At 47.4% G+C, this 12,937-nt stretch overlaps 1 protein-coding gene across 10 annotated transcripts in view; it reads right to left on the bottom strand.

The window, feature by feature from the left end:
• The window catches only part of OXR1 (oxidation resistance 1), a 490,067-nt gene that overhangs the window by 16,986 nt on the left and 460,144 nt on the right, over positions 1 to 12,937 (bottom strand). For all 10 annotated transcript variants that reach the window (XM_090040493.1, XM_090040490.1, XM_090040495.1 and 7 more), the window contains 2 exons: positions 7,360 to 7,485; positions 1,907 to 2,059 (listed from right to left, as the gene is read on the bottom strand). In XM_090040493.1, the coding sequence (XP_089896619.1) occupies positions 1,907 to 2,059; positions 7,360 to 7,485 (279 nt within the window). The remainder of the gene's footprint in view (positions 1 to 1,906; positions 2,060 to 7,359; positions 7,486 to 12,937) is intronic.

The raw sequence follows: 12,937 nt of genomic DNA, 5'->3' as shown, positions 1-12,937 counted from the left end.
TGTTCTGCTACATCAGTTTGCAGAAAAATCTTCTATGTGGTTGGGAACCAAGATATTCTGAACTCTGCCAGCTTCACAAAACCACGTCAAACAGAACAGACTGAGTTAAAAGGTAGCAGAGCGAGAACCAGAATTGCCTAGGATGAGTTGTCATGTCTCAGTTGTCTGGGGGTATAGGCCTACACTTTACTGTAATGGTACAATAGGGTATGGCCTTCTCCATATGGTAGCTGCTGGACAATCATTTACAGCATGGCTGTCAAACTCATTCAGCCCTATGTACTTGATGAGTGGCATGAGTCCATTCTGCATGCTGGATTAGACACACAGACTGGCCTCACATGCAGCTCTAGTGCATGTCCCAGAGCACCCACAGTTGACATGTTTTGTTCTGTGCCTCATCTCAGAGACCCACAGGCAGCACTGGGGGCTGGGAGGTACGTCCGTGTGGGCCACATCTTTGACACCCCTGACTTAACAAAACTATTATCTATTCAGCATTGATATTTATCAGCAAAAAGCAGACATACCACAGTGTCTCTTTTGTGGATCACCAAGGTAAGCATACAGGAATATGAAGCCTATGTAGAAGTAGGTAGTTACCAGCTCTTATTTAGGAACTAGCCAAATGCCTGTGAAGAATGATGTGGGGGGAGCAGGCAGGGGTGGAGCCCCATGTCCTTCCCCCATCTGGGCCTACTCCCCACTTCCCTCCTGCCACTTGGGTTCTGGGTCTGCTCCCCCCTTCCCCGCTGCAATGGCAAGGGGAAAGGAGAAGCAGGCCCAGGCCTGATGCGGGGGGTTGTAGGGGAGGGCCAGGCCTGAGGGTGGGGAGAAGTGAGCCCAGGCCAACATGGAGGGAGACAGGAAGAGCAGGGGAGGGGCTGATGTGGCAGTGGGGAAGGAGTGTGCCTGGGCCTAAGGGGGGGGAAGGGTGGAGGAGGCTTGCTCCTCCCCTCCCCCCCACCCTGTTCCACCCCCCAACCGCCACGGGGGGGCCAGCTTCTCTCTCTCCCCCCCCAACCCCCGGGCAGGCTTCTCCCCCCTTGGGAAATCTGGCCCGGTCCCACTCCTCCCCTCCACCACCAGTTGCCTCATGCCCTTCACAGCATCCCAACCCCACTTCCCCCCCACACATGCTGCTGCTGCCTCCAAGGAGCAGGGGGGGGGAAGAGGGGCAGGGTGAGGCCAGCTCTGGTGGCCTCGACTGCCCCCCCCACCCCACCCCATATTCACTGCTGAGAGCGAGGGGGGGCAAGGCCAGCACTGCCGGGCTCTTCCTACCCTCCCTGGTTCCATCCACCCCGTTGCTGCGGCCTCCAGGGAGCAGGGCAGGGGCAGAGGGGCCCATGCCCTCTGTCCCCTGTGTCTCCGCCACTTCCTGTACCAACACTGTATTCACACTCTGATTTGTTGTTTCAGTCAGCCAATCAGAGTGTAAATAAGAAGTGTTATGGACAGCCCGCCAGATAGATTAAGGCTTTTATAAATATTAGAATAAGTGTTCTTCACTGTTAAATTTTGTTGGAACATAAAATACAGGATCTATCAACTCTGAGCTATCAAAAGTGGACTCTTAGTCACTTTGCACACCAAATGGCAGTTATCCAGCTGTATACCTGCCATTTTTTGACACTCATGCAAATTTGTAATGTTGTCCCTACACTTTCACTATTTCTAGTTTTCCTTAAAAATAATTCAGCAATAAAATGATAATAAAAAAAAAATCTCAACAAGGGTGGCTTGACCACAGATTTCTCTGATCAAACTTCCTCCCAGGGAAATGCCGCCTTTGAACCTGCCTGAGCAAAGATTTAGAATTGCAACAACCATGCACAACTACAAATAGAGATAAATATTTAAATTACTTGAAGCAGCACTTTTTTTTTAGCTAATATTTTCATACCTGCCCATCGCTGTCCTTGATAACCATCAGGACAGGAGTGTCCAGCCCCAACATGGTTCGATACAAGGTCTTCAAGCTCATGCCATGCTTTGCAGTACTGTAGACAAGCGTCCATGGATATCCAATGGTTCGTGGAGGAAGAGTCTTTGTAAGCTATTAACAAAGCAACAAAAAAATCTGCTTATTTAAGTAATATCATTTAAATATATGCTACATAGGAATGAAGCCTGAATATGTCTTACTGAACCTATTAAGAGACCCCCTGGAATAGCCTTCCAGGTAATATAAGCTAAGCCACCTCATCTTTCAATAAGCTTTTAAAGCTACCTTTTTTTCCAGAAATTATTACCACCCACAAATGATCTAGAACAATGGTGCCCAACCTTTTTGCCCCGTGCACTAGATGGGCAGCACGCGGTCCATCTGTGGGCCAGATCCAGTTCCCCATCTAGCCACACAGGGGAAGAGGATGTGTTCTGGCTCCAACTTAGCCCTGTCAGAGAGGGAAGGGGGTGTGGACAAGCCCCAACTCTGACCTGGAGGAGGTAAAAAGGCCTGGCACTGTGGGGGGGTGGGAAGGAGCCATAGCCCTGCCCCAGCCTGGCCCCACCAGAGGGATGGATCATGGCCTGGTCCTGCAGGAGGAGGAGGCATGGTCCAGCCCTCTGGGATGGCAGGGCAGGGGAGTGACCCAGCCCAAACAAGAGAATTTGGAAATGGGGGAGGATGGCAGTATTACCAATACTCTAAACCTTTTAAACTACCTTTTTTGGTCTATCTATCAATCTATGCGCTGCGGTTGTTCTGTAAGATGGAATTTTATAGAAAATACCGTATTTTTCGGACCATAAGACGCACTTTTTTCCCCCCAAAAGCGGGGGGAAAACGAGGGTGCGTCTTATGGTCCGAAGGTGTGTGTCCCGGGGAGACAGGGCGGAGCTTGCCCGCGGAGGCGGCGGAGCCCGAGCGGGACACCCGCCGCTTGTTTATGCCGTGTCCCGGGGAGACGGGGTGGAGCTTGCCCGCGGAGGCGGCGGAGCCCGAGCGGGACATCCGCCGCTTGTTTAGACCAGAAGCCGGCGCCCATGCCGGTGGCCAGGAGCCGGCAATAAAAATGGCTGGCCGGAACAGATGGGGCAGGAGTCCGAAGGAGGGACTCGCTGCCGCGGAGACTGAGGCTCCAGGAGGGGTGCGTCTTATGGTCCGGTGCGTCTTATGGTCCGAAAAATACGGTATCTTCTACCAGATATGATTTTTCTTCATTCCTATTCTTCCTCACTTGCACATCTTGAATATTTGTTCAATACAGCTGACATTTGCACATCCATTCCCCAATACCAGAACCTTGGTAATCCAGTAGTGCAATCTAGTAGTGATGAATCATCCTTTAAATTCTAACTACACTGTGCATGCCCCTGCTCTATTTTTCAAGGGTTTAACACAATTAGCATCACCTGCAGAAATGGTCAATATACAGCCACTGTTGCTGCTTGGTCTTGTTGTCTGACTGATAAGCAGGGATCTGGGTTTTCCTTTTTTCACAGAAAAACTACAGATTTCCCATTTTTAAAATCAGAAAAACCTGCGGATTTCCCCCTTTTGCAAAGAGCTCTGCAGGCTGGCTGAATTCCAGCCTCCAAGAGCTGTTTGCAAGACAGGCATGGAAACCCCCAACCCTGCCTGGAGGGAAAAGGGAAAGGGGGAAGGGCAGGCCCCCACACTTGCACTTACTCGAGGCTGCTTCAGGCTCACTCTTCTTGCTGGAGGTAAGTGGGGCTTGGAGCTGAGGGAGTGAAGAGGTTTGCAGTCTCCTCACCCCTAACTGGAGTGGTTGGCTGGCTGCAAACCCCACTGCTCCTGGCCAAAGTGCCCAAGCTGGCTGGGGGCTGAGAAAGCGGGGAGGGTGCAAACCACGCCCCCCCTCCCTAAGCTAGCTTGGGCACTCTGGCCAGGAGTGGGGGTGGGTTAAATTTGACTGGGCACTCCTTCTGGGAGTGGGGAGGCTGCAAGCCTCCTTGTTCCCCTCAGTCCCCAGCCAGTTTGGGCACTTCCCGGCCACTGGGGGTGGTTTGCAGCCAGCCAGGAGCAGAGAGGCTGCAAACTCTCCCCCCGCCACATGACCAGAGTTCTTATAGTTTCATAGTAGCTAGAGTCGGAAGGGACCTAGGTAGATCATCTAGTCCGACCCCCTGCCTTAGCAGGAAAGAGCACCGGGGTCAGATGACCCCGGCAAGGTGCTCATCTAACTTCCTTTTAAAAATCCCCAGGCTAGGAGCCTGCACCACTTCCCCTGGAAGCTGGTTCCAGGCCCTAGCCACCCTGACTGTGAAGTAGCGCCTCCTAATATCTAATCTAAACTTACCCTCCGCCAGTTTGTGACCGTTATTCCTGGTCACTCCTGGCAGCGCACGGGGGAACAGGGACTCCCCCAATACCTGCTGATCCCCCCTGACCAGTTTGTAGCAGGCCACAAGGTCCCCCCTTAGCCTTCTCTTGTGGAGGCTAAACAGGTTCAGGTCCCGTAGCCTATCCTCATAAGGCCTGCCCTGCTGACCCCTGATCATACGAGTGGCCCTCCTCTGAACTCTTTCCATATTGTCCACGTCCCTCTTGAAGTGTGGCGCCCAGAACTGGACGCAGTACTCCAGCTGCGGCCTGACCAGTACCGCATAGAGGGGGAGGATCACCTCCCTGGACCTGCTCGAGATGCATCTGTGGATGCATGATAGGGTACGATTGGCCTTCTTGACTGCCTCCCCACACTGCCGGCCCATGTTCATCGTGGAGTCAATGACGACTCCAAGATCCTTTTCCGTCTCCGTGCTGGCAAGAGGAGAGTTCCCCAACCTGTAAGTGTGGTGCCGGTTCTTCCTCCCCATGTGCAACACCTTGCACTTGTCAGTGTTAAACCCCATCCTATTCTCATCCGCCCACCGTTGCAACCTGTCAAGGTCAGCTTGTAGCCTATTGCACCCTTCTAGTGCACCCACATCCCCCCACATCTTAGTGTCATCAGCAAACTTGAACAGGGTGCTTTCTACCCCCTCATCCAAGTCACTGATGAAGATGTTGAACAGTGCAGGCCCGAGGACCGAGCCCTGCAGAACCCCACTGCCCACATCCTTCCAGGTCGAGAAGAACCCATCCACTACCACCCTCTGGGTGCGGCCCTCCAACCAGCTGGCGACCCATTTGACCGTGTGGGCATCGACACCACAGTCTCTCAGCTTTTTGATGAGGACAAGGTGAGAGACAGTGTCGAAAGCCTTCCGGAAGTCCAAAAAGACTACATCCACAGCAACCCCTGCGTCTAATGATTTGGTGACCTGATCGTAAAAGGCCACCAGGTTGGTCTGACAAGACCTGCCACTGATAAACCCATGTTGGTTGCCCCTGAGCATGCATTCCCCCGCAAGGCCCTCCTGGACGTGTGCCAGGATAATTTTTTCAAAGAGCTTCCCCGGGATTGAGGTCAGACTAACTGGCCTGTAATTTCCCGGGTCCTCTTTTTTTCCCTTTTTGAAGATAGGGACCACATTGGCCCTCTTCCAGTCCTCCGGCACCTCGCCAGAGCACCACGAGTGCTCATAGAGCCGTGCCAGGGGTCCCGCAATGACCTCAGCCAGTTCCTATAGAACCCTAGGGTGAAGATCGTCCGGACCAGCGGACTTGAACACGTCCAGCTTCTCCAGAAGTACCCTAACTAACTCCTCGCTAACCCTTGGCCCAGGCGTGTCTCTCTCGGGGCCCGAGGGGGGCCCAGCAGGGAGGTGGCTGAACTGGTCCCTACTTAGGAAGACAGAGGCAAAGAAATCGTTAAATATGTTAGCTTTGTCATCTGGCGTGATGACTAAGTTGCCCATCGTGTCCTGCAGGGGCCCCACATTACCCGGGACCCTCTTTTTACCCCCTATGTATTTGAAGAAGGACTTCTTATTGTCCTTAATCCGGGAAGCTAGTCCTATCTCCAACTCTGCCTTGGCCCTCCTGACTGCCCCCCTACATCCTCGGGCGACTATAACATAGTCCTTCTTGGCGATGACCCCATCTCTCCATTGGGTATATGCCTCCCTTTTAGCAAGGAGACATTCCCGGATGCTCTTAGTGAGCCATGGGGGTTTATGTGCCCTCCTGCTCCCTTTGACCCTTGTTGGGATTACCTCCCTTTGGGCATGGAGGATCGTCTCCTTAAGGAGCAACCACTCACCTTCGACATCTGATTCCCTTCCCCTCTGGGTCCTCAGCGCTTCCCCAACTATCCTCCTTAGCTTGTTGAAGTCAGCCCTCCTAAAGTCTAGGGCTGTTGCCTTGCTGCAGCCCTTTGCCACCTTACGCTGGATGGTGAATGGCAGGCTGCAAACCCTGGGTCGCAAATGCTGCGCTCCCCACAGGCCTCTGGAGTGCAGTGTGCGTAACTGGCTCAGCAGGTTGGACACAGGAAAGCTGCATGCCGCTGCAAGCTCCGCACTGCCCTGACCGTGCTTCCTCTGCATGCACGGGGGCAGTGCAGGGTGCACCCCTCATTCCTGCCCCTGCTTGCAGGGAAAGCATGGCCAGAGCAGTGTGGAGCTTGCAGTAGCATGCAGCTTTCGTGCATCCCCCCACCCATGTGCTGCTGTGACAGGTTGCACCTGCTGCGCTCTGGAAGCCCTGGGGGAGGGCAGCAGAGTGGGATGCATGAGCTTGCAGTGCGCATCCACCCACCCCCCGCCCCCCCAGATCTGGGGGGCACAGGTCTCCCCTGCCCCCCAGGAGTGTATGCTGCCACCAGGAGCCAGCCCCACCTGAGCCCGCAGCAGACAGGCAGTAGGAGGGTAGCTGCTCATGCTCCCGTTGCAGCAGCCATTGCCTTCCACTGGGGGCAGGGGGCTGTGGACCTGGGTCCCTGGCCCCATAGCCCTGGCAGCTGGGGGCCCCTCTGACAGGGCAATGGGGCTGGGTGGCATTTAATTTTAACCACAGATTTTGGGATTTAAAATAAATAAATAAATAAATAAATAAATAAATAAATCAGAAAATTTGCAATTCTTTAATCAGAGAATTTATAATTTTTTTTTTTTGATCATGGAAAAGCAGGATCCATGGTGATAAGTCCCAGATTAATGGAGTCAAATGACCCTTGACAAACAAACAAAAACAAAGGAGACAAGGAGGCCTTCACTAAGCATCAACAAGACATGACACTCCACCCCGAAGCATCCTTCTTCTACCTCCATGACAACATCAAACCACCTATTTTTAAGTAAGGACAGGTAGCAGTGGTTGCACTGAAATTACTGCATGTGGCAAGTATTTGTGCTTTACTTACTATTTGTGCTTTACTTACTCGTTTCTTTAAATGTTATGATCTTCAGGACAAACTTTCCTTATTTGTTTGGAGTACCTGATAGACTGTGCTTGGAATATTTAAAGTGCAATGACAAATCTAGTAAGCAACCATGGAAGGACCATACCTTTTCAATTTGACTTGGTTGTAGCAATTCACTAGGATCACTAAGATTTGGCCGAAAAGCTTCAGGCTCCAGGTCTGGTTTGATATTTGTGACCTGCTTTGAATTTATGTCTTCCCTTGTTGTTATCTGCACAAAAAAAAGAAGAGAGGAGAGGGGAGGTGGTGGAAAGTCAGCATTCAGGAAGCTACATTCAGCCTCCACAAACATTTCTTTCTTTTCTTTTTTTAAAACAGTTTTACTCTGCATACTCAACATTGTGAATGCAAAGACAACTATCCATAAAAGCTAGAATGTTGTTAGAAGTTTGTTATATTTGACAGATAAATTACTCCCTCTTACAGTAAATATATTGGTATGAAACAATACACTGAAAAATAGATTCTTACACACAATTTGATGTTCAGAAGAAGGTCATGCCTTATATTTGTTCCTACAAAAAATAATCTGCTAGAAAAAACAAAAATTCTTTGAGCTCAGAGTTGAATTAGGGCTTTTAAAATTTGCTTCAGTTGACACAACATAAAATTTATTGTCTTTCTAATGGTAATTTAATGGGATGTTTGAGGTCCACCATGCTTTCAAATGCCAAAGAAATGGCAATAATACCACTGACCCTTTTTGTAGAGCACTGATGTTAAGTACCATATAAAAGCAAGATATTATTATCCCAAAGACCTGAGCTGAAACTTGGTCCCTCAGATAGTTAATGGAAAACATGATGACTATTGGGTATTGGATTAGCCTTTTAGCATTAGGAAAATAAAGTAGAAACCATTAAAGTCAACATCTGTCAACCCTCAGAGTTACTGTAGTTACCACACATACCTCTTCTTTAAATACATGAATCCAACAAGGACTCTTCATGGTAATGCAGCTATTGGCCAATTTATTGAGGCAGGTTTTGTTATACTCTCTTGGTTTTTAAGCTGTTGATACAGTCACAGGAAGACACAGCTTTGGAATATTATAGAAGGATAAACATATGGGATCATAGGAAAGTAGGGTTGGAAGGGATCTCACACAGTTATCTAGTCCAGCCTCCTGCTCAAGTCAGGAACATCCCTGACTAAATCATTCCAGGCAAGTGCCTGTTCAATCTGCTCTAGAAAATTTCCAGGCATGGAGATTCCACAACTTCTCTACGTAGCCTGTTCCAAAGCCTGGCCACCTTTAAAGTCAGGGAGTTCCTCCTAATCTTCATCCTAAATTTCCTCTGCTGTAGCTTGAGGCCATTGCTCCTAGTCTTGTCTCCTACAGCAACAGAGAAAAGCCCATCTCCATCTTCTCTGTCATTCTTAAGGTGTTTGAAAACTTCTATCTATCACTGTAGACTTGCTCAATAAACCTGATTCTATGTCCTGAAGCTGAGGATTTAGACCTCTGCTTTTTGGAAATCAAAGGATGATTGTACACAAGTTGCAGCACTTTAGGTACCACTCTGTGGTAGCTCTTTCCATTATGTTAAGTTTGAGTAAAATAAAAACCTAGGGTACAAAAGGAAGATTTGCATTTTTTCAAAGCCTGTGAAATATTCTTCCACCAGTTCAAACCAAGATTAAAAATCAAAAGTAAGATGTTTTAAACAAGTTGTGATGGCCTACTAAAACTGAAGAAAAGTTAATTTGTTCTCTTTCACAAGCTATTTAGGCAGATAATGTTGAAAGACAGCAAAACAAAGCTTTGTTCTATACATTCATTATGATAATCTTTAATAATCTTGACTTTAAGAAAATTTGCGCCAGTCATTTGGAAGACTAAAATAAAATATCCAAGCAAAGCTCAAGTTTTCTATTACTTGTGTTGGGTGGCAAATATTTTTCTGATACAAAAGCATATTTAAACATTCAATATCAAAAAATATGAAGTACTGCTTAAAGTATGTGCTATTTGACACATTTGGCCCACTTCTAAAATGTCATTGTCAGGTGTATAATACTTCAGAGCAAAAATTCAACAAGAAATAACTGCTGTTTAGTAACACAATAAAAGTATTTATGCACTATTTATTAAGGGCCAAGTATCTAACAAAGGCTAGCTTACAAGTGCCTGCCCCAAAGGGGAATCCAAGACCCCAAGGGACGTGTCTAGGTTCCCTAAATGGTGGTGGTGGAGGAGAGGTGCCAAATGACAATCCAAAAGAACTAGCAAATAGGAAATGCTAAGCAGAGAGACATATCTGTACTCTCACTCCCTCCATATCTTAGGAGCACAAGGGTATGGACACAGGAATGATTATTGTAGGGTGAGAGAGAGGGGGTACGCATGTGTTTACTTCACAGTAAATGCTTACCAGCATTTTCAGCCAAACAGTTTTTCCTTTTTACCTTTCAGTCAAAGTTGCTGCTTTCACTTGTGTCAGAGCGAAAGTGTGCACAAGGACAGTTACCACACATGGTGGTGGGCACACTGTAGCGGGCACATGGTAACACCCTGCAGCAAACTGTCTGTGTGGCTATACCGTGGATCAGGGTTGCGGTCAGCTCTGCTTCTGTTGACTTGCAATCCTGAGTCTGGAAAGCTGAAGGACAGCCCTTAAATGCCTTCTTTCAAAGGCCCAAGGAAGGATTGCTGGTTTTTAAACCATGTTTATAGCTGGAGAAAGATGCTGGGGTGCCAGAAAACTAGGTTCAATGTTCTCCTCTACTATATCACCCACTTTGTAAAAAAAGGGTCATAACTACTAGCCTACAGAGCCAGTTGATGAGTGCACCCTCCACCCCTCCCACTGATGTTGGCCATGGTACAAAGAATGCAAGATTCCTGGGGCCAGAGTGAAAACAAGTTGAAAGCCTACTTATAGTTGTAAATGTTTCATCTGACACGGGCCTAAGTGTCCCAGGGCTTAATTCAGATCAAAACAGGTGCGCATATACACATTAGGGCTGTGCGAAGCTTTGGCTGCTGATTTGATTTGGAGGAGATTCATCCCAATATGGCGGCCAAGTCTCTGAATCAGAATTAAAATTGGGAGACCAATAAAAAAGGTCCAAATTGATTTGGAAAAGGCTTTGGAGGAGATTTGGGCAGTCCCCGCTCACCACTGCAGGGAGCTGGACCCAAACTCTGTGCCAGTAAGGAAGGGACGGAGGAAAGGGACCACAGGAGGACCCCCCCCACCAGACCCATCTCCTGCCTGCTGCTCCAGCCTCTCTGAGCGTCTCTGACCCTCACCTGCTCTCCCAGCCCCCTCAATAAACTGCCTTGCCTGATCCTAGCATCCTACCGCTTTAAAAAAAAGCCCTACACTCCCTGGCTGCTGTAGCGGCCGTCAGGACCTCTGGGGGCTTGTAGTAGAGCCTCCCCACACAGCATGGGGCAGCAGGGAATTGTCCCCCTGCCTGGCAGCAGCTGGTGAGTGTAGGGCTATTTTTTTTTATTTTTAAAGTGCCAGGATGCTGGGCCAGGTGGGGCAGCCATTGACAGGGCCTGTTCAATTTGGAGATTCGGCCGATTTAGGACAGTGATTCGAATCACTGAATCGAATCACTGACCCCCAAATCAGCCAAATCCCAATCCAAAGCGAATACTAGCCACTTTGCACAAATACACATGACCCTTCAAGCTGCAATGCTGCTTTTTCACCAGCAGATGGCCAGCAAGAACACCTTCTGACTGGTCTGGTGACTGAACCACAACAACTTACATACCTACATAGCTATATTTTGGGGGGGGGGGTGAAGAAGGGAAGGGAGCGTTAAGCACATTTTATTCCACATATTTCAAAACAGACTTGAAGCAGGGAAGTGGATTTTTACATTTGGAAGATTCCAGGACAAAAGGTTCTCTCCCAAGAGAAACACAACATTTTACAGTCCACATATCAAAGTACGTAAGGTCCCAATATTGTTTCTATAGTTTAGATTCAGCAGCACCATCTTTATTCTCTTCTCTTTTCCTTTTAAACAGGCCTGCTAAAGGAGGTGCCCACAACCATATTTTGTGAGGGACCAATCCCATTTGCATTTGTTCACCATGCTCCGAGACCAAACTGAGCCCCTCAGTAGACTTACACAGGAAATAAGGTCATAGTGGGCCAGGGCTGGGTCTATGCAGATGCAGGAATTTAGACACCTAAGGAACTTTGAAGTCAAACAGGGAGAAATTACCACACTTAACTACCTGCAGGATCAGGCACTAGCCAAATTATTTTTTGTACTGTAACTTTGGACACAAGCACTGAAGGGACTTGTGTACTGCCCTAGTACTGTGCATTATTTCCTGAACTAAAAGCAGTAAAAACAGCACTGAGACAATGACATTACTTCCATTTCTGAAGGCAGTGTGCACAGCATGGGTGTGATGTATTTTGTGTTAAGTATAGTTCTTTAGTTTTGATCAGAGCGCCATGTAGAGAAATGTGTACAGTTGTTGAATTGCTGATGAAGCTGTCTGGAAATTTTTAATAATGAAACATTTGGCACTGCAAAAATGCCATTTATGCCACTTGGTAAAAATGTGCCTATTTCAACAGACCTTCCAATAAACTAAGGTAGGTTTCAAAACATGCCTGCCAAGCTGATTTCCATTGGACACCTCCCTGATTTCCAGCCAGCTCAATCATCTGGCTCAGAATCCCATACCAAGACTTCTAGGTCAAGGAGCTACAGGGCAGCCCGTCACAAAACACAGGGGTCTGAGGGTTTCCAAAACACGAGGTTTAGGATGCCTTCCTTGAGGCAGGATAGCCAAAGCTCTTTGGGTCTAGCTTCCCAGAGCTCCAGTAGGACCCAGAAAGCAAGAAACATCAGAATTTTGAATCCCAGGAAAATATTTAGTTCTAAATTTTCAAAGTGAGTTTTTGCCATTTTCTTTCATAGGAAATCTCAAGATTTCCTCCTTGTTAATACAGTTCCGATTCTTGTTCATTTCAGAATTTCCTGTGAAAGTGAAAGTCTAATAGCCATGGCAAGCTTAAAGTTGATTTTTACATATTTTTAATAATTCATAAAGGTATTTTAAGCCATTTCCTCTTAGGAGGCTCAAGCTTCTAAACTAGTTGTACATAAAACAGTATGCACTTAACCAGTAGTTTGAAAATACAACAGCTGAATAAGACAAGTTTGAAACATAAATCAATAAGTTAGAGGTAGCAAAGCCATGAAAGCATTTTCTGATGTTTAACCATTAAAGAAAAATTCAGAACCAAAATTTAAATTTTGCACTTATTAACTAAAGGGGAGGAAGGGAGGAATGTATATATGTAATTAATCTTTTTCATATCTTTGCATGCTTTCATCAGGAAGCTTTGTACAATGTACACAAATTCTGCAGTGTACATATGCCAAAGAATATAGGGAAATACCTAAAGAGAATGCAAGAGTCAATTAAAAAACAAACAAACAAACAAACCACACTATCCAATTAGTTTACAGATTTAGATATCAAGTGTTGCTTTATAGTCTAGAAGCTCCATTCCCAGTTCTCCTGTTGTGATCTCAGCTAATTTACCCACCTGCATAATGGACGCAATACTTACCTCTCTATATGGTCATTGTGAAACTTAATATTTGCAAAACAGTTCCAATTTTCTTCCACATTGACTGTTGAGTATTTGAAACTTAGTCCTCATGACATTGTT

The sequence above is a fragment of the Crocodylus siamensis genome, chromosome 3, assembly GCF_052110815.1.
Source record: "Crocodylus siamensis isolate JL-2025a chromosome 3, ASM5211081v1, whole genome shotgun sequence".
NCBI lineage: Eukaryota > Metazoa > Chordata > Crocodylia > Crocodylidae > Crocodylus > Crocodylus siamensis.
This window is presented reverse-complemented; position numbering and strand designations above follow the sequence as displayed.